The sequence below is a fragment of the Mastigoproctus giganteus genome, chromosome 2, assembly GCF_048544385.1.
Source record: "Mastigoproctus giganteus isolate SK-2022 chromosome 2, ASM4854438v1, whole genome shotgun sequence".
Taxonomy (NCBI): Eukaryota; Metazoa; Arthropoda; class Arachnida; order Uropygi; family Thelyphonidae; genus Mastigoproctus; species Mastigoproctus giganteus.
In genome coordinates, this window is record NC_143576.1 from 98,874,205 (window position 1) to 98,895,535 (window position 21,331).

The following is a 21,331-nucleotide window of genomic DNA, read 5'->3' on the forward strand; positions in this document are numbered from 1 at the left end:
ATGGTGAACTCACTGTTTGTAAGGATGTCGACGGTCTAATGGCAACTATGAACATGAGGCACGTTCCCGAAGAATGGCGACTATTTATAAACTCTTCTAAGGTTAGCCTTAAAGTGGTGTTATTACACAATATAAATATGCTGCCTTCAATACCTCTTTCGTATGCCTTCCACAAAAAAAGAAACATACGCAAACATGGAGAAGATCCTCTTAGGTGTACACTATCAGAGGTATGAGTAGCAGATATGTGGTGATTTAAAGGTAACTGCCATTTTATTAGGACTGCAAAACAGTTACACTAAGTATTGTTGCTTTCTCTGCGAGTGGTATAGTCGTGTAAAGGATATGTACTACGAGAAGAGGAGTTGGCCTCAACGAAAATCATTAGCACCTGGAACGTAGAACGTAGCATTTGAACCACTGGTAGATCCAAATAAAGTTTTGCTTCCACCACTTCACATCTAACTGGGGCTTATGAAAAATTTCGTGAACGGTCCTCCATTCACATACTTGCAAGAGAAATTCCGAAGACTTAATACAGAGAACATTAAGGCAGGCATTTTCATTGGTCCACAAATAAGGCAACTTTTCAAAATTAACAAAAATCAAATCAAATTATTATATTAGGGCCACCTATTATTTCTAATATATATCCATATATTTTGTCTGTAAATTGCATGTGTTTTCTGGTAGATTTGCTTGTTTTGCTGGACGAAAAAACCCCAGTTTCTGGGGGAAAACCTTGCTATCTACGCCTGAGACCAACTCAGCCACGGAGTGAAAAAAGCCCATTAAAGTTCCTCGCGTCATCGATGGGATTCTAACCCAGGCCATTTCCACCCGGTGTGGGGAAGACGGTGACGATACCACTCTGCTACACGCGCAGACTTCAAAGATGAACAGTTCGAATGCGTCCTAAGTGATGGCGAGAAATCAGAGTGGAAAGCCTTTCGAAATGTTTCGACTGGTTTTTTTAGGAAATGTTAACGCCGGCAACTGCAGGCAGCTTGTAGACATGTAGACATGTATAGTATGTTATGTAGGACGGTACCTGAACGTCAATTCATCTCCGCCTTTGTACACTGTGATGATTACAGAAAGCACTGTAAAAGGCCAGAAATGTGTGTAATATTATGTTCGTGCAGGGTGTGTTGTTTTGTTGTTTCTGGCCGTTTTGTCACCAGGCAGGCGATCACCTGGAAAGCCTGCCCAGTGTCCATCTACACCACGGGGAGGGCAACTATGCATGTATCGCGACCGTCCTCCGAACGTTCTGGTTTACCAGCTCTTACTGCCCTAATATCAGAGCAAAACAAAAAAAATAAAAAAAATAAATAAATAATAATAAATAAATATATATATATATATATATATATATATATATATATATATATAAAAGAAAATAATAAAAACTAGATAATAAAATCCTGTCCATCCGGCAGCCCAAACCCAGGGAACCAGCAAAAATAAATAAGTAAATAAATACAAATAAAAAGTGAAGAAGAAAAAAATAAATAAATAAAAAAATAGATAAATAACAAAAAAATAAAATAATAATAATAAAATTAAATTAAATAAAATAAAAAATGATAAAATAAAAAATAAATAAAAATTAGAAAAATAAAAATAAATAAATAAAATATAAAATTGAAAAAAATAAAAAGATAAAAGAAAAAGGAGGGGGGGAGGAATATATATATCTGATCCCGCACTGGCCAAAAGCCAGTGCCAGCAGGGGTCTCCACTAGGAAGGCTAGGAGGTTTCCATAGTTGAGTGAAAAGGCGTCTCCGGCGATCAAAAGCATGACGAGCAAATTCTTCCAGGGACTGGAAATTTTCTCTGGTGCTCAGGAAGTCCGGCTCATTTCCGGGGACAGTGATACTGGTGGAGAGAAGAAGGTTCTGTCGAAGATCTAGGTATTGATGGCAGTGGTATAAAATATGTTCCCAGTCTTCTGGGTCACCACAAGAACAGAGAGGTGATTCAGCAAGGTTGAAAGTTGCAAGTTTCGCATTAAGGGAGCCATGACCAGAGAGCAAGTAGAGAGTGTACAGATCAGGATGAAACCATTTCTGAGTGGACTCTAACGTGGCAAAGGTGACGTTAGAGATGAACTTAAAAGTAACCAGACCCTTAGAGATAGCAAACTATCTGTCTTGCCAGCTCTGCATCGAAATATTCCGACAGCGTCTTTTCTCTGCCTTGGGATCCACAGTGACATCGATGGTAATGCCAAGAAAGGTGACAGGGACAGCGTGCCTAATGTAGAAGCACATGCCTCGGTACATAAGAAAGAGATCGAGGAGCAGACAGCCGTTAAGGACCTGCAAAGCAGGAGTGGACACAGTCCTACAGGCCATACACATTGCTAAAAGCGTTTTACGTTGAATGTTGTGAAGTTTAGTCTGTACTGAAACCTTCTTAACATGCCAAAACCAGGCGGCCGCGCCATAGGAACAAATTGGTAGAAACACAGCTTTGTAATATAACCGTAGAGAACGAGAGTTAAGACCCCAAGATTGTTTAGAGAGACGCAGAAGTGAGAAGGTAAGTTTTTTTACTTTCTCTGAAAGATCTTCCAAGTGTTTAGTAAACGTAAGTTTACTATCAATGATCAGACCAAGAAATTTTAGAGAAGAAACCATGGAAAGTGATTGTTTTGAAGTTTTACAACAGGTGGCCGTGAAATATTAAGCGAACCCTTAACCAGCATCATTTTAGTTTTCGATGAGGATATGGATAATTTATTTATGATGGACCAATGAGAGCGATCTGACGTGACTAAGTTGGCAGTACTTTCAAGGGAGGCACGGGAATTGTCCTGGATCAGCAGGGTGAGATCGTCTGCATAAGCCAATTTGGAAGTATAAGGAATAGTTTTAAGGAGCCATTCGTCAAGAACGATGTTCCAGACGAGTGGCCCAAGAACAGAGCCTTGGGGGCAGTCCCTAGTGACAGAGTGGGAGATGGAGTTAGATCCAGAAACTGTACGGTTTTCAAAATAACTTCTTAAAAGGTTATAGAGAGGAAGAGGACAATCGGCAGCACATATACGAGCAAACAAACTAGACCACCATAACAGATCAAACGCCGCAGAAAAATCAACAAAAATAGCAAGAACGTATTTAGAATTTGTAGAGTTAACTCGAGAAAGGAATTCAAAGATTGCTTCTTCAGTTCCTCGTCCAGTTCGGAAACCATATTGATCGTCTGATACAAGAGAGGTGTTCGTGAACAGTGAAGTCAGTCTTATAGCAATCAGCCTTTCAAGTGTTTTGGCCAAATGCGATAACAGAGTAATAGGACGGAAGGACTTGCCACTTTGGGTGTTTGAAGGTTTAGAAATTAGTTTATGAAGAGCTGTCTTCCAAATAACATTCTTTCATTCTGACATTTTTTGAATAGAGTCGGAAGAACCGTTGGACGTAGCATATGGAATTGTTTGATAAAGATGCCTTCATGAAGGTCGAGGCCTGGACAATTAGAGTTGTTAATTTTTAGGACAGCTGTGTCCACCTCCACCTGCGTAAATGGCTGAGATTCAGAAGTAGTAGTGTAGAAGTTATTGAGCTGTCTTATTTGTTGATGAGCAGTCAAGCCATCCTCTGGGCAATCAGAAGGAAGTAGATTGTCCAAGATAGTGTTGATGGTGTCCTTCCAAGTGAGAGTTTCGGTGCCGTTTGCGGGTACCGATCCTCGTAAGGCGATAAACAAGGCCCCATGGGTCCCGATTGCCAGTAAAATCTTGGCAGAACCAAGTTCTGCCAAGATTTTATTTTACAGGTAGTGATGGTTTTGACATATTGTCTTTTGAGAACCTGATATTCTGTTTTAAGACTTTCGACGTTGGGAGGTGGCCAGTTCCTGGGATGTCGTTGGTAAGTACGCCTAGCCCGATGCACTTGCTGACGACGCAGAGTAAGTTCTCGGTTCCACCATGGAGTGGGATGGGAAGACTGAATTTTCTTTTTGGCTGCTTTATAACAAGCGTGGCTGAGAGCATCATTAACATAGCTAATTGAGAAGCTGTAAAGTGATGCATGAAGTTTATGGTTTCAATTGGGAAATCAGTGTTGATTCAGTCATTAAACTGGTTCCACATGATGCGTTGCAAAGAAAATCTTCTAAGGTCCTGTAGTGGAGGATTATATGATTGTGCAGAGCAAGTCACGGAGAAGGTGATCGCACGATGGTCACTTGAGCAAATGTTAGTATTTACTGTCCAGTCATTAATGTTTGAAGAAACGGTGTAAGAAGTAGCAGTGATGTCTATATTTGATTCGCCATTTAGAGAGCTGAAGGTATAAGGTGAGCTGGGTTTATTTAGAACCGTCAGCTCATGTGAAAGGAGAAAGTCTTCTATGAGTGAACCCTTGTTATCAGTAGGCAGCTTGTGGAAGATCTGAATACTTCTTATGAAAAATTGGGGTACATGTCATTGAAGATGCATTTCTTACACTCACACCTGGATTTCTTCCCGCTAAACTGCGGTGCCGTCAGCGACGAACATGCTGAGAGCTTCCATCAAGATATCGCAGCGATGGAACAAAGATACAAAAGCAAATGGAGTGCCGTCATATTAGCCGATTATTGTCGGATGGTGAATAGGGATGCTCCCGAAGCTGAATACAAGCAAAAGTCGAAATGGTCACATGTTTGGTACAGGTGTGTTCATAGCTATAGCTTACTGCCATGTAAAAAAAATACCTTGTATAAATATGAAAAACTACTATTTTCGAAAACAAGAACCAATCTGCCATTTTAAGCACTATTTCCGTATTTAGCATCCCAAAATCTGTACAATTAACTTACTTTCATGCCCGTAACAAGATATGATCCAAAATTTCTTGTTGCACGGCTTTTTAGGCGCATCGGCAACTTAGGCGCTTTTTGCACAAGAAAAGTATATACCCTGAGTAGTTTTATTGACTCTCAGGAAACATATGATAGGCTCTGGTGGTAGAGTTTCCTGAGTAGACTGAGGAAGATGAAATGTTCTCATCGAATATACAAAATTATGACGTTCTAAAAGTCCCTATAACACATACTGAGATAAAGAAAAGTCACTAATAGACTGAGTAGATGGAGGAAAATGAAATGTTCTCATCAAATATAGAGGATAAGGAGGCTGTAAAAGTCACTACAACACATACTATGATAATAAAAAAGTCACTAGAGGTGCATCTCAGGGCTTCATCGTTGGATCGTATTCCTGGAATATTCCAAGAGTGCTAGTCAACTTGTCCATCACTGTATAATGATGATAGACGCATTGCTTGAACAATAATGGGACCGATGTGACCCGATCGCCTAAACTGATGATTCGAGAAAGTGACCAGAAAAGAGAACGAGGGAAGGAAAGGGTAGGTCTCCTGACCTCTTTTATAAATGTATTTTCTTGCTTATAGTTACATACGCTTGTGGTGCATGAAGGCGGAGAATTTTAGTATCTACTCAGAGATTTGCTATTCTTGGGGTGACTCTGGCCTGCAGAGCGGTCTCTAACGACGCTTACCAAGTAGTAGCTGGAGAAAATTAATATAAAGCATTAATGTTTGCTACCAATAGCAACTTATCTATTGAGATTCTGGTGATAAGGTCTTGTCCTAGATTCGATCCTGATCATGAACAAACTGTAAAACTGGCAAAAACGTTGATAACGTTCTGAGAAGGGCCCTGATACCTATGCCTTTCTGCCTGGGGTAATGACCGTGAGGAGGAATAGATGTTGGCCAATGTTAAGGATCTTCGGTTATATGTTGGTCACAGGGTATGGATTAAAAGGAACACTGAAGAGAGCTAGCGGTTGAAGAGAGCTCCAATTGTATTTGTGGAGAAATAGAGGGCGCTGAATATATAATGAGGCGTTGTGTTTTGTGTGAGGATATTAGAATAAAATTTCTTAGTAATTTGGGCACTGACGTCATGGAGATGCAAGAACTGTTCTGTGACAAAGAAAATACAAAAAGTTTCTGGACTTCTGGGTTGACGTTTACCTGAGAAGGAAAGAAACTTTTGTTGTAAATATGTAAATAGAGTTTTTATTTATACAAGTTTTATTTACATTTATATATTTTGGAGTTTAATATTAATGATTTTTTAAAGTTTAAAGTTTGTGTTGTTTTTAAATTCAGAAAAGTGAAAACGTGCCAGAATTTTTGAACTGTGAGATATTAAGATTTCCTGAAGTTGTTAGACAGTAGAGAACAGCATCTTCGGGAAAATAGAGGCGGGCTTCTATTTCATGTGCGAATTGGTCCCTCGTCCTACCTAAAAATCCCACATCCACTGTATTTAGTGCAGTATCAGTGGATGCAAGCAACTCTGTATTTAGTTAGCCCAAGTCTGATTACGACCTATTACCTCGCCACAATAAAAAAATATGAAATAAAAATTAAATAAAATAAAAAATAATAATTGGGTTTTCCTGTGCGGCATACTGGGTTTATGAGCAGTCTCCCTCAATGTCAGTATGACACTGAGTCAGCAAATCAGGAGTGGAACTTGCAGTCTCAGAACCACAAATCAGTAGTAGCCGAAAACCGTGAACCTCATTATCATGATGACTCAGATGATAAAGCAGCATCCAGAGAAGAAATAGCAGGATGCAATAAGTTGATTTTATTTGTATGTTAAGTGCCAAAGTAACCAAATCTATGAGCCGTCAGTATATTGTGTCAGAAATTGAGTTTATCCTCTGGTCAACTTGTCTGTTTGCTGGACGAAAAATTAGAGTTTCCGGAAGAAACCATGCTACCCTCGCGTAAGGATGACTAACTCAGTTACCTCAAAAAAATGGCCCATAAATATTTCTCGCGTCATTAATCTTCTCCCCACCGGTGTGAGGAAAGCGATGCAACAGGAGGAATCCAGGTTGAGAAACACATAAATTTCAATTTCTTTATAGCAGTAGAATAGGGCATGATTTAGTAGAGATGCGAATGCAAAAATTTGGACTTTGTAAGAAGTATTAATAATTTATTTTCAATAGATCAATTAGTTGTTGAAGGAGGCACTGAACTTTTCGAACTATTGGAAGGGATGGACACTTGATTTCCGTGGTTCGACTGTTGATGATCCTGCTCAGATAGCAAACAAACTGAATGAGTATTTTGCATCTATATTCACACATGAGGAGTTAATAAGGTTTGAAAATGCCACAAGGCTATCAAATTGTAACAGGGTGCTCAATGATTTTGTAATAACTGAGAACAAAGCGGAGGAGAAATTGTTGAAGTTAAACATAAGAAAGGCACCTGGGGTGGATGGGATCTATCCAGTTATATTAAAGGATGCGGCAAAGCAACTAAGCAAACCCTTAGCCATAATTATGAGAGCATCCTTGGACTCAGGGGAGGTCCCCACGGACTGAAGATGTGCAAATGTATCCCCAATTCACAAAGTGGGGATCGAAGGGAGAGAGGAGTAATTACAGACCAGTTAGTTTAACTTCTGTTCCGGGTAAAATAATGGAGTCAAAGGTAAGATAATATAAGATGCATTGCAGGATCATCTAGACAAGACTGCAGCAATAATTCAGACAGCATGGGTTTGTTAATTGAAGGTCTTGTCTGACAAATTTGATTGGAAATTATGATGTAGTTACAAAGGAACTGGATGCAAAAAATCATTTTGATATCATATACCTGGATTTCAGGAAATCTTTTGACATTGTTGCGCATGGAAGTCTAATGTACAAATTGGAGCAGAATGGTATTAAGGGTAAGTTGCTACAATGGATAAAAGGATGGTTGAGTAGAAGAAGACAGAGGGTGGTAATCAATGGGTGCTGCTCTTCGTGGACAAATGTTATTAGTGGAGTCCCACAGGGTTCGGTGTTGGGTCCACTGTTATTTTGTATATTTATCAATGATATTGATGAAGGTATATCAGGCTTAGTATCGAAGTTTGTAGATGATACAAAGGTTGGCAGGGTTATTAAGGACAGTAATGGTAGTGTGTTACTGCAACAGGATCAACAAAATTTGGGCAGATGGACTGAGAAGTGGCAACTGAAGTTTAACATTGAAAAATTAAAAGTACTGCATAAGGGTAGAAGTAACCCCAGAGAAACGTACCAACTGTGTGGTACCACACTTAAGGTGGTAGAAAATGAAAAAGACCTGGGAGTAATTGTGCAGTCAGATATGAAGTTTTCTGAGCAATGCAGACAGGCTGCCAGGGCAGGTCATGCGGTTTTGTCAATGATATATAGGAATTTTTCTAGCAGGGAAAAGGAGCTGATTGTCCCTCTGTATAAGGCAATGGTCAGGTCACGCCTTGATTACTGCGTGCAGGTCTGGAGGCCTCATTTTAGGAAGGATGTAGATTTGCTACTGTGTACAGAGAAAGGCAACAAGGTTGGTGACTGGAATGAAGGGATCATCTTAAAAGGAGAGCTTAAATTCTAATCTGCAAATTGCAGCAGCAGGAGAATAGGCCCCTGCGAGGTGATCTGATTAAGGCGTGTAAGGCCTTGAATGAGTTGAGCACGCTGAATTCTGATGGGATTCTTCCATCAGATTAGCATTAGCATCAGCATTAGCATTAGTAGAGGCATTTGATGCAAGAAAGCAAGCTTATGCAGCATCAGCCAAAAAAAAAAAAAAAAATCCACTTCCACTTCACCCCTCTGTTCGTTCAAAATACCTGTCCAGCTGAGCCTTAAACTTATTTAGGCTATCAACTTCCACGACAAGGGATGGAACTCTGTTCCACCAACCAATCTCTCGTGGCTAAAGGCAAATTTCCGCACGTCTATCCTACATCTGTCTTTCCTCAATTTGAATTTATGCCCTCTCAGGTGATTATTCTGAGCGAGAGGAAGAATCCCATCAGCATTGAGCATGCTCAAACCATTCAATGCTTTATACACCTCTATCAGATCACCTCGCTGGTGCCTAGTGTCCAGACACTGTAATTTGCAAAACTTCAGCCTTTCTTCGTAAGAGCACCCCTTTGTTCCATTCACTAATCTTGTTGCCCTTCTCTGTACTCGTTCCAGCAGCTCTACATCCTTCTTGAAATGAGGCCTCCAGACCTGTATACAGTACTCTAGGTCTGGCCTGACCGTTGCCTTACACAAGGGAATAATCACCTCCTTATCCCTGCTAGAAAAATTTCTATATATCATTGACAACACATCATGAGCTACTGCTCAGAGAACTTCATATCTGCCTGCACAATCACCCCCAGGTCCCTTTCATTCTCTAGCACTGTCAGTGTAGTACCACAGAGTTGATACGTTGCTCTGGGGTTGCTGTTTCTCATGTGTAGTACTTTACATGTGTCAATGTTAAATTTCATTTGCCACCTCTCAACCCATCTGCTCAACCTTTCCAGATCCTGTTGCAGCAGCATAGTGTCAGTAGTGTCCATAACAACCCTCCCTACCTTTGTATCGTCTGCAAACTTCGACATTAAGCGTGATATACAATCATCAATATCATTTATGAATACAGAAGACAATAATGGACCCAACACTGAGCCCTGAGGGACTCCACTAATAACATTAGTCCACGATGAGCAGTGTCCATTGATTACCAATCTCTATCTTCTCCCACTCAGCCACCCCTTTATCCACAGCAGCAATTTGCCTCCAATGTCACACTGCTCCAATTTGTGCAGCAGTCTTCCATGTGCAACAGTATCAAAAGCCTTTCTAAGATTCAAGTATATAATATCAAAGTTATTCCCCGCATCCAGTTCCTTTGTGACTGCATCATAGTATCCAATCAAATTGGTCAGGCAAGACTTCCCCTTAACAAAACCATGCAATGTCCGAGCTATAACTGAAGTCTTGTCTAAATGATCCTGCAGTGCTTCTTTAACCAGTGCCTCCATTAATTTTCCTGGAACAGAAGTTAAACTCACAGGTCTATAATTACTTGTGTCAGCCTTTGATCCTCCTTTGTGAATTGGAGTCACATTTGCAGTCTGTGGGTACCTCCCCTGAGTCCAAGGAAGCTCTCATGTTTATGGCTAAGGGTTTGCTTACTTCCTCTGCTGCCTCCTTTAATATAACTGGATAGATCCCATCCACCCCGGGCGCCTTTCTTGTGTTTATCTTCAACAATTTCTCCTCCACTTTACTCTCAGTTATTACAAGATTCTCTAGCTTACTGCTAGAGTTGAATACACCTCTGGCTTTCTCCTCGCTAAATAACTCCTCATGTGTGAATGTTGATGCAAAATATTCATTTAGTTTGTTAGCTACCTGAGCAGGATCATCAACAGTTGAACCATCGATATCAAGTGGACCAATCTGATTCATCCCCTTCCTTCTAGAGTTTACATAAGTAAAGAACTCTTTACTGTTTTTCTTTGCATCCCTTGCCAAAGATTTCTCGTAATCTGCCTTCGCCTGCCTAACCTCCTTTGTAACTTGGTTACAGATCAACTTGTATCTATCATAGGCTTCTGTGTCATGTGTTAATTTGTATGTATCCCATGAATGTTTCTTCTCTGCCATATGCCTCATCAGTTCATCTGACATCCATTTAGGCCTAAACCTTGAACAATATTTCTTAGTTGGTATGTAAAGCCTAGTAGCTTCCAAGATAAGTTCTTTGAATGCTTCCCATTTTGCATTTGCTGTTGGTAACATCATCAGTTGGTCCCACTGTATAGAATTTAAATACTGTCTCAGTCCATTGTAGTCGTCTTTACGAAAGCAATAACCCTTCCCTTTACCCCTAATGGTAGTTACCTCTTTGAGTAAATCCCACTTCAGCACACTGTGATCACTGCCACCTAGTGGTTCATTTATCTGCAGATTCTTAATGCATGAAGAATCACTACTGATAATCAAATCAAGAGTATTCCTCCCTCTAGTTGCCTCCCGAACATGCTGATGTAGAAAACAATCATCCAATAAATCCACAAAAGCCTTGCTAGTGTGAGTGACCCGTCCCCAAATTCCAGTCAATATCTGGGAAATTAAAATCTCCCATTATAAGACTCTCTGATTTACTGGCCCACTCTATTTCCCTGTACAGTTTCTAATTATACTCATCAGCGTCATTAGGCCTATAGCACACTCCTACTCTCAATTTTGATCTCCCAATGTTTATATCACACCAAACTGACTCGACACTGCACTGCCCAGCGATGTCCACTGGCTTCACTTCCTTGGATTTTATGTATTTCTTAACTAATTGCATAACCCCTCCTCCCTTCCTATCCAGTGTATCCTTTCTGTAGACGTTGTACTCCCCAAATTCCAGTTCTGCATTCCTTATATCTGTGTGACCCCAAGTCTCTGATATCCCAACAATATCTGCCTTTGATGTTTTGAGCAATACCTCAAATTCATCAAATTTATTTACTAAACTCCTAGCATTGGTGTACACGCAAGTATACATGCACCTATTTCTATTCTTAGCTACCCTAACACAACCCATGTGTTTACTTGTACCGCAATGACTCCCAGCAGTCTCTGAAATATCCTGAATCTTGTTTTTCAGGCTTCTGCTCATTAGAAGCAGTGCAAGAATCTCTTTCACCTCTGTCAGTGGCTACTGTTAATCTATTTGTCTTTGTATCCCCCCAAGCCAGCAGCTTTCCGACCCACCTAACACTGCCTCGATAGCATCAGCAAATATTCTTGCACCCTTTCTATTTAAGTGTATCCCATCCCTGTAGAAGCAATCTCTCCTGTTAACAAGTACAGTCCAGGCTGAAAAAAATTCTACCCCTTGAGCCTTGCACAATCTTTCCAGGGCCGAATTGATCGACAAAGCTCTCATCATATACTCCCTCCTATCGTGTCTAGGCAGAATTGCAGACACTTTCAAATTCAACCCTATTTCACGGCTTTTTTTCAACAGGACCTGTACTTGTTAAGCAATTCTGCCGGTCTCCTACTCTTGATATCATTAGTGCCAACGTGTACAACTATATCACCTTTTGTGCCCTTAAAAGATGATATCTGCTCTACAACGTCATCAACCTTTGGCCCTGGCAGACATACCCTGGTTCTGTTCCACCTATCCTTTTTACAAAGCATGTTCCCCGTTTCCCTGACAATAGAGTCACCAACAACTACTAGTTCCTTTGGGACCAGCGCATTCTGCCTTGGGGGTTGCCGCTGTGTTTCTCGATGACAATTACGAACCTAAGGGGGCATAAATTGAAATTGAGGAAGGACAGATAAAGAATAAATGTGCGGAAATTTGCCTTTAGCCAGCGAGTGGTTAATTGTTGGAACACACTTCCATCTGTCGTTGTGGAAATTGATTGATTAAATAAATTTAAGGAGGAACTGGACAAATATTTTGAGGGGATTGTTTTGTAATTTTTTTTTTTTTTTTTGACTGATGCTGCATAAGCTCATACGCTTGCTTTTTGCATCACATGCCACTACTACTACGACTACTACTACTACTACTACCACTACTTGAACGTCCCAATCCTGATCAAAAATCAACTAAAGATTTGATCTTGAAATGAATGGTACTCAATGACAAAATTATTATTAATTCAATTCGCCAAGTATCTTTCTAAAATATTTTTCGAAGGCTAGACAGAAGTGAGATAAGTAGTTTGAATTATGACTGTTAAGAAGGGTTTTCAGGTTAATATAATATTTTAAAAAGACCAATTTTAGAAAGTTGCAAATAGACAAACGCTTATAATTTCCAATAAGAAAATTTAATCGCCGATTATAAAGTTATTTAAAGTATATATTTTTAATAAGATCAGTTCTGGGACATTTGTTTGTTATTGAATAAAGAAAAAAAAAAGCTATATTGGAGTTAGTCGAGAACATCATCCACCTGTATGTATTATATTATGCTATAAAATTCCATGCATGTTTCTTTTCTCTAATATTTGCCGGTTTTGCTGGATGTAAATCTTAATCTGCAAGAAAAAATGCTCTCATGGGTAGCACAGCTAGTAGGATCCCCGTTCTCCCCACACCGGGTGGGAAAGATTTGAGTTCTGGTCCCGATAATGACGTTAGACATTTTTAATAGGCCTTTTTCACAACTTCGTTGAGTTAGTCGGTCTAAGGCAAAGGTAGCAGGGTTTTTTCTCTGGGTAACTTGGGTTTTTTGTCCAGCAAACAGAAAATCTACCTCAGAACATATACAAAGAGAAACATGGCCTTAGTCGATGATGCTCCTGAAACCCTACTACTACTACTACAACAACCAGGAAAACTTTTTTTTTTTTTAAATTCTGCTCTCTTTACTTGAAACTGAATAACTCAGCCATGGAGTGAAAAAAGCCGTGAAAGTTTCTTATGTCATTGACAGGATTTCGAGACGGCCATTTTCCACTCCGTGTGGAGAGGGCGATGATCATAACCACGTGCTACCCGCGTGGAACTTGTGATTAGACTAACCTCGTACACCTGAGCTGCAATAGCACGTGATAAACCCAATACGGTTGCAGTTTCCGAGAAACTCACATTGCTCGTCGTGTGGCGCCGACTACCATGTCATGTTCAAAGTCACTTAAATCTTTAAAAAAAAATGCCTATTATCGAACCGAATTGCACACATACCGTTCCTTTTCCAATTATTTGTTGTAGATCTGGGGTGTTGTTCTTATCAGCTGAGCGTGCTCAGACACATACGCTTGCTTCTTAGAATTAAAGGGGAAAAAACTGTCATATTAGGGTCGTACCCGAAATTATAAGCCCATATGTATTATGTTCATAAATTGCGTGTGTTCTCTGGGAATTCGAACCTTTTCCACCCAGTGTGGTGAAGATGATGATTATGACCACCGTGCTACCGCTTCTTAGAATAACTACATCTTGCCATACAGCATCTAGAGTTGCAATGCAGGTCATAGCAGGCAAGTTGCCTCTTGATCATGAGATTGTTTCTGCCAACCCACCAATTGACTTTATTAGCAGACAAGTCGAAATAAATTTTATTAGATTTACTCCTGGCATTACTAATGACGTCAAAAAAGAAAAGAGACCGACACGCACCTCTAAACATTTGACAGAATCACTCGAATGAAACAGCCAAAGGATTAACATCAGTTGACTAATTAATTTTCATTAAAAACTTCTTATCGGTGTAACCTTCGTATCTAAGCAAATTTCTGAGTGTTTTTTTCCTGCACTATTTATCCTCTCAAGATATGGCTCTTTGAAAGCAAAACTTATGGAACATGGAGCTTTAACACCAATTTGTGTTTGTGGACTTCAAAAAGATTAAGCTCGTGTCCTCTTTGATTGTCCTTTTTATACCTGTGAAAGTCGATTCTTTCTAATAATGTTGGCTCTCTTATCGGTGGTGAAAAGCATCGCTTGATACCAACGAAGTCAAATTATGAACACTTCTGTAATAGAAATGGAAATGGAAGTTTGTTGTACTTTGGACTCTTCGTAATGATTTACCTCCTAACTTAACTTCTTAAATTGCCAATTGTGATCCGCAACTTCTGTAAACAGGGCATTGGATTGTACCATTTGTAATACCGAAACTCTGTATTCAATTAGATTGTTGTGTATATATCTACACTGGTGTGCAAAATTTAAGGACCAGTCAGGTTTTCACCTGTAGCTTCTCTTAGGAATGGCCTGGATATGGGAAAAGCATACCAAAGGAACCTAGTGAGGTACAGAAATGATGAAGGAAACAACACCGACACAATAACGAAACAAAACGGTACAGAGCGACTTTATTCAAAAATGGCAAAATAGCACTGGCTGCCATGATACAGATGCATCACTGCCAAAGATGGAACAAAGGGAAGAGGTGATCCTCAGTAGGAGATATGGCCACCCCTAATGTCGATGCAGGCTTTGCACCGCCTGTCAATACTTAGAACAATGTTGTTGATAAGTTCTTGCGGTAACATCGTCCATTCCTCTGTCAGCACCATCTTCAGCTGGTGAACATTTTCTGGTGGGTGTCTAGGCATCTCCCCAGAGCGTCCCATATGTGTTCGATAGGATTTAGATCGGTAGAACGGGCAGGCGAATCCATATGAACAATGTCCTCACTTTCCAAAAGCATATCACAGCTGCAGTGCGATGGGGTGTGGCGTTATCATCAATAAACACTAACTCAGGGCCAATGGCACCTCGGAACAGACGCATATGGGGAAGGATTACCTCAGTACAGTAGCATGCACCGGTTACAGTACCGTCTTCCAGTATCTGGAGTTGTGTATCCATCCATGATAACGCCTCCCCAGACGAGAACACCTTGACCGCCATATCGGTCGCTTTCAGTGATGTTTACGGGTTGATACCGTGTGCCAACCTCTCGCCAGATTAGTTGACGTCCAGAATCGCTGCTGAGACTGAATATACTCTCATCAGTAAAGAGTACCTTAGTAAAGATTTTATGGTTGTAACCTTTAGAAACAGTGTTGGTCCTTAAGTTTTGCACACCAGTGTATATCATTTACTCAATTCCCTTTTAATAAATCTCTGTACAGAGTAAAGTTCAACGGTACTGGATGCTCTATAAATTTTAACAGTACTGCAATCCACACACACACAGATGTTTGTTTTGTCCGTTCTCCCAACGCTGCGATAGTATAATGCAAAGTTTCTCAAAAGAATTTTTAAAAGATTTAAAAACTGTCTTAATGATTGCCTTTTTGATTATTCTTAGAAACATAATTTTCATCTGCGATTCGGTGTATTGATCCATTATGCTTGATTTATGTGTCTCAACTTACAAAAAAGTATGATAACCAGTGGCATAATGACTTAGAGCCACTTTACCCCACTATCTCTATACACCACAGTGTACGCCCCACACGAAAAAAACTTAAATAAACTTCCAAATTCAACGGCCAAATCGCGCATCAATTTCGACGTTTAACCTCATTAGCGAATCACCCCTTAAAAGCACGTTTTTTTTAAGGCCCTAGCCACTGAAATCCCAGGAAATTAGGTGACAGGGCCTGTTAAACCCACAAAGAAAACCACGCTGAAACGAAAGAAACCCCTGGTGCCGTTTGACACAAATTCACTTTACTTGCCCGCTTTATCAATGATATTGTTGAAGGTATATCAAGCTTAATATCGAAGTTTGCAGATGATAGGAAGGTTGGCAAGGCTGTTAATGGCAGTAATCACAGAATTTTACTGCAACAGGATCTAGAAAAGTTGAGCCGATGGCAGAAGCGGATTTAGCGGCGGGCGCACCGGGCGCGCGCCCTGGGCCCCGACTTCTGAAGGGCCCACGCAAAACCCCAACTTTATACGCAAAACCCCAACAAATTAGTTGAACTAATATGTTCAACTATTAGTTCAAAACTTTGTGATTATTATTATGCTATTATTAATTATATTATACATATATTATATTCAAATTTTATTGGAAATAAAACATTAATAGTACATAATATTTTTTATTTATTTAAAAAAATGGTTAACATGTATTTTTATTTTTCGTGTCTCTCTCTTTTTTTTAAGGGGCCCAATATTTTCTTCTGCGCCCTGGGCCTCAACCGACTTTAATCCGCTACTGGCCGATGGGCTGAGAAGTGTCAACTGAAGTTTAACATTGACAAATGCAAAGTACTGCATATCGGTAGCAGTATCCAAGGGCATTGTACCAACTGTGTGGTACTACACTCAGGGTAGTAAAGAGAATGAAAAAGACCTTGGGGTAATTGTGCAGTTAGATATGAAGTTTTAAATTTATTAAAAAGTTAATGGTTTTATGTCTCCTTTTATATTAAGATTGTAATTATTTTACTGTGATACTAAAATATTTTATATATCAAAATATATATTATACAATATTTTCATTTCCATTAATTGCTTTTCTCTTAGTTTATCTGGAGTTGTGTATCCTTCCATGATAACGCCTCCCCAGACGAGAACACCTTGACCGCCATATCGATCCCTTTCAGTGATCTTTAAAAATTGTGTTATTCCTATTATCGTATTGTTAGATAGTGCTTTTGGTTTTATTATTTTTATTGTTATTATTTTATTTTATTAATTTAAATTAATTTATTTTTTATATTATTATTCTTAGGTATATAGAACGTGCCAAAAAAAAAAAAAAAAAAAAAGGGGCAAAATTATGACACTGTTGGGGAACCTCGTTACTACAAACCTCGTTATTACAAAACGTGAAAATTTAGGTCCCTTGAACTTTGCATTAACGAGATTCCACTGTAGTAGATTTGCTCACCTGAATTGCAAACTTTGGTATCGTCTGCAATAGCCACTAGGTGGAATTTCATACTCATGTCATAATTGTCGTCGGCCACGTCATTCTACTGTGATAGCATAATGTTTTCGGTGTTTCTGTTATTATTATAGGTATATTTTTTAAAGACTTGGGAGGTATATCGATGCACCCTGACTGATATGTTTACATGCAACCATAGAAAATAAAATCCTGTGATATTCCTGTCCGGTAACTAAAAATGGTTCTTATGACAATGATTGGTCGTGTTCTTGACGGGTTGCCGTTGGCAGCTTCGGTCCAAGATGATGATCAGGTAAATTTTAATATCAATCAACACCTGTCGATATTCATTATCGATTCAGAATTTAGAAAAAAAAATTAAATAAAAAGTTGTTCGTTATTTTTGTAGCTTGCATTTCGTTTTGATTCTGATTTTTATGTTAAAGAGAAGTCATTTGAAAGCTTGTTAATTTTATAAAAAGCATAATTTGAGAAATAAGTAAGATTTGGAAATTGAAATGGGTTTTGTATCCCATCGGCAAGCACTTTACATGACAGTCCATTCCACCATGTTAACATACGGTGAAATGTACCTCATTTCAATTAATGTTTAAAAAAATATATCAACAGATTAATTACTGTGTGAGTGGTTTACGTTTTTCATCTTTCCTTAAACTCTGGTAACCAAGTAATTGGGATATTATTATTATTAGCCATATGATGCAAGGAAGCCTGAGGCTTATACTGCACCAGCCAAAAAAATTTCCCAAGTTACCCTGAGAGAGACAGACACAGAGGAATCACCAAGAAAGAGGATTATGATATCCAGCTCAGGACCCTGGGTTTGCCAAGCCCCTGGGGTTAGATGTTGTGAAATATAAGGTTCTGTATTGGTTAATAGTAATCCTAGATTATCTTATCATTGGGGAAACAAAAAACTTAAGGCTGGTGATAATGAAAATAACTCTAGAGTAAACCACAACAGAACTTCCTGGAATCCATCAGGAAGATCTCTAAGTAGTGTAGACTGGCTGCCACATGGTGTTTTCTTATCTATGATGTAAAGGACCCTAGGTGTAAAATATCTCACACTTAGGAATAGCAACCCCAAAACAACTTGTACTCTTGTTGGGATTGAATTAAAAACTGTAGAGAAAGAAATAGATCTAGAAATTATATGGGTGGATATGGAGTTCTCTGTGCAGTATAATACAGGTGATTGGGAAAGCTCAAATTGTGCTATTGATGATTTATCGAACAATAACCTATAAAGATGAGCAGTTGTAATCCCACTGTATAAGGTAATTGTAAGACTGCACTTGGAATGAATACTTTGGATGTGGAGACCTCATCCAAAAAAAAGGGGAAAAAAAAACATTGAGTCTCTTGAAAGGGCCCAAAGATGATTAAGTCAAATGGTGAGTTGCCAAAGTTCAATTATAAGGCTACAGAGATTGGCAACCAAGCAGCTTGGAGGGGGGGGAGAGCTGTTTGAGGTTCTGTAAGCCTCTGGGAAAGAATATTAAAATGAAGGCGAAACTTTGAATGTTATAAAGCATTCGAAAATGTCTTCTTTTATTTTTTATATCTTCCTTTATGTTTTTATTATTATTTTATTGTTTTGTTATTATTGTTGATAATTATTATTTTCTGTTTATTTTTTATTTTTGTTTAATTTTATCTTATTTTTATTATTATTGTTTTGTTTTTTGGCTGATGAAGCCAAAAAACAAATTTAATATATTGTATGGCTAATAAATAAGTAAATATATAATATAATACACTATATGGCTAATACTAATTTTGCTAGTAGAGCTATTGAGGTAATTATTTTATTATATGCAGCTTTATTAAGCAACATATATAGTATTATATGCAGGTTTGGAGCTCTCGTTTTAGGATAGATGTAAATTTGCTGGAAAAGTGCAAAATGGGACACCAAGATTAGTTTATTGATATAAAGAAGTACTCTTGTACAGCAGCGGTTCCCAACATTTTTTGACTTGCGAACCCCTTTCAACGTAATATTTTTTATTGCGAACCACTTAGCCTATGTTCTCTGAAATCGTAAAATATTTCTGAATTTTGGTTATAAAATATTTCCAGTACTACGTATTTTTAAGCGACATTGTATAATAATCAGAATTATTATTAAGTATTATTTATACTTTGTACAGCAGTTATTGATCAGTACAAACTAGATTTCGAACAGGCTAAGAGTAGAAAGCTTGCTTCTTGTCCAAATGGTAGCCGAGCATTCTGATCTCTTGCCAAAGCAATTGACCACAATTTTTACCCATCTCTGTCAAAATCAGTTAACTGCCAACTCTTAAACTATCTGGAAACCTTTTATTTGATCAACGAGCGCCAGTATGGATTCCATCAGTGTCGATCCACTGGTGATATTCTGGCTTGTTACCCATCTATGTACAAATTCAATGGAAAAAGTTTGGTGAAATTCAAGCCATTCCGCTTGACATTTCAAAGGCTTTTGATCGTGTTTGGCATAAAGGTCTTCTAAATAAGCTCCCATCCTATGGTTTGCTAGCTGTTCTTTTTAATTGGGTATCCATTTTTCTCCCTGACTGCTCACTGCAGGTGATGGTAGACAGCTCTCTGTCTTCTAACTTCTCCAATAATGCTGATGTTCCCCACAGTTCAGTTCAGTTCTTTTTCCCACTCTTTTCCTCTTGTATATTAATGACCTTATTCCACTGACTGGAAATCCTATCCATAGTTTTACCAATGATAGCACATTGCATTCCACTTTCCATTTTGAGAAACCTTGCCCTGCTCAAACAGCTTCAACTTCTCGAATATCCAGTGTCAATCCTTAAATGCCGATTTCAAGGTAATTCAACAGTGGGACAAATAAAACTTAATTTCAATCCTTCCAAAACTCAGTCCTATCTTATATATCACAAAAAGCATTTGTCTGCTCCTATGCTTATCTTCGATTATGCTCCGATTTCTAGGCAAGATCTTAGGGATTACCCTGACTTTTAATGTCTCTTGTCATAAAACATATTACAAATATTGTTTCCTCTGCATCCAAAAAACTGAGTTTTCTCTTTCGCCCTCGGTGTTACTTTTCTTCCAAACAGTTGTTGACTCTGTAGAAATTGCAAATCCGCCCTACTATGGAATATTGTTCCCACATCTGGGGCAGTGCCCCCAAAACCTCTCTCAGGCTTCTAGATTCCATTCAAAAGAGGGTAGTTAGGTTAATTAATGGCTCATCTCTAACAGCGACATCTATTAGACAGTCTCTCCACTCTGTCTCATAGACATTCAATTTTCTATAGATTCTTGCATGGGCACAGTTCTTCTGAATTGGCTGCTGTAATTCCTGCTCTCTCATCCAAAGCAGTCCGAACACATGCCACAAGTGAACATCCTTTTACTGTTCAAGTTCAATCCCACAGAACCAACATTTCTTCTTCCTCGTTTATTCATTCAATTGTTTTTTTGGAGCAAACATCCTTCATACGTATTTCCTGAAAATTACAATCCACAGAAGTTTAAGTCTAATGTCAACAAGTATCTTCTTTCATCTTTTCAACCTATGCACGGTACTAAGTACTATAGGTTCTAAAAAAAAAAAAAAGTACCCATACATAACAATGACCCTTAAGAATGAAAAAAAAATTTGTATGGAAAACATATTTATTTAAAAAAGGTTGTTTATGCATGGGTAATACACTTCCATCATTTCTACTACCCAGGTAGTATGCATACATCTTTCAATTTATCTCCCAATGTATCTCCCATACATAAGAGTGGCTCTAAAAGTGAAGTTGTAAATTATCGACCTGTCAGTCTGACTTCAGTAGTAGGGAAAATCATGGAGGCAATGATCAAGGGTGGAATTCAGGATCATTTGGATCAAATTGAAATTCTCAAGGATTCTCAGCATGGTTTTGTAAAGGGAAAATCATGTTTAACAAATCTGGTTCGCTATTTCGAAAGGGTCACTCACGAGCTGGATTTAGGGAATAATTTCGACATTGTTTATTTAGATTTCAGCAAAGCTTTTGACTCAATCCCACATGGGCAGTTGCTTTATAAGCTGGAACAGGTTGGAATCACTGGGAAAATCCTTAGATGGATAGAAGGATGGCTTCAGGGCAGGAGGCAGAGGGTTGTGATAAATGGCTATTTCCTCAGATTGGGTTGATGTAAGAAGTGGGGTTCCCCAAGGATC

The 21,331-nt window shown here is 38.8% G+C and overlaps 1 protein-coding gene across 2 annotated transcripts in view; it reads left to right on the top strand.

The window, feature by feature from the left end:
* Positions 1-17,104: 17,104 nt before the first annotated feature.
* The window catches only part of Sec22 (vesicle-trafficking protein SEC22), a 68,133-nt gene continuing 63,906 nt past the window's right edge, over positions 17,105-21,331 (top strand). For both annotated transcript variants that reach the window (XM_090368606.1, XM_090368605.1), the window contains exon 1: positions 17,105-17,440. In XM_090368606.1, the coding sequence (XP_090224732.1) occupies positions 17,366-17,440 (75 nt within the window). In that variant the 5' untranslated portion in view covers positions 17,105-17,365. The remainder of the gene's footprint in view (positions 17,441-21,331) is intronic.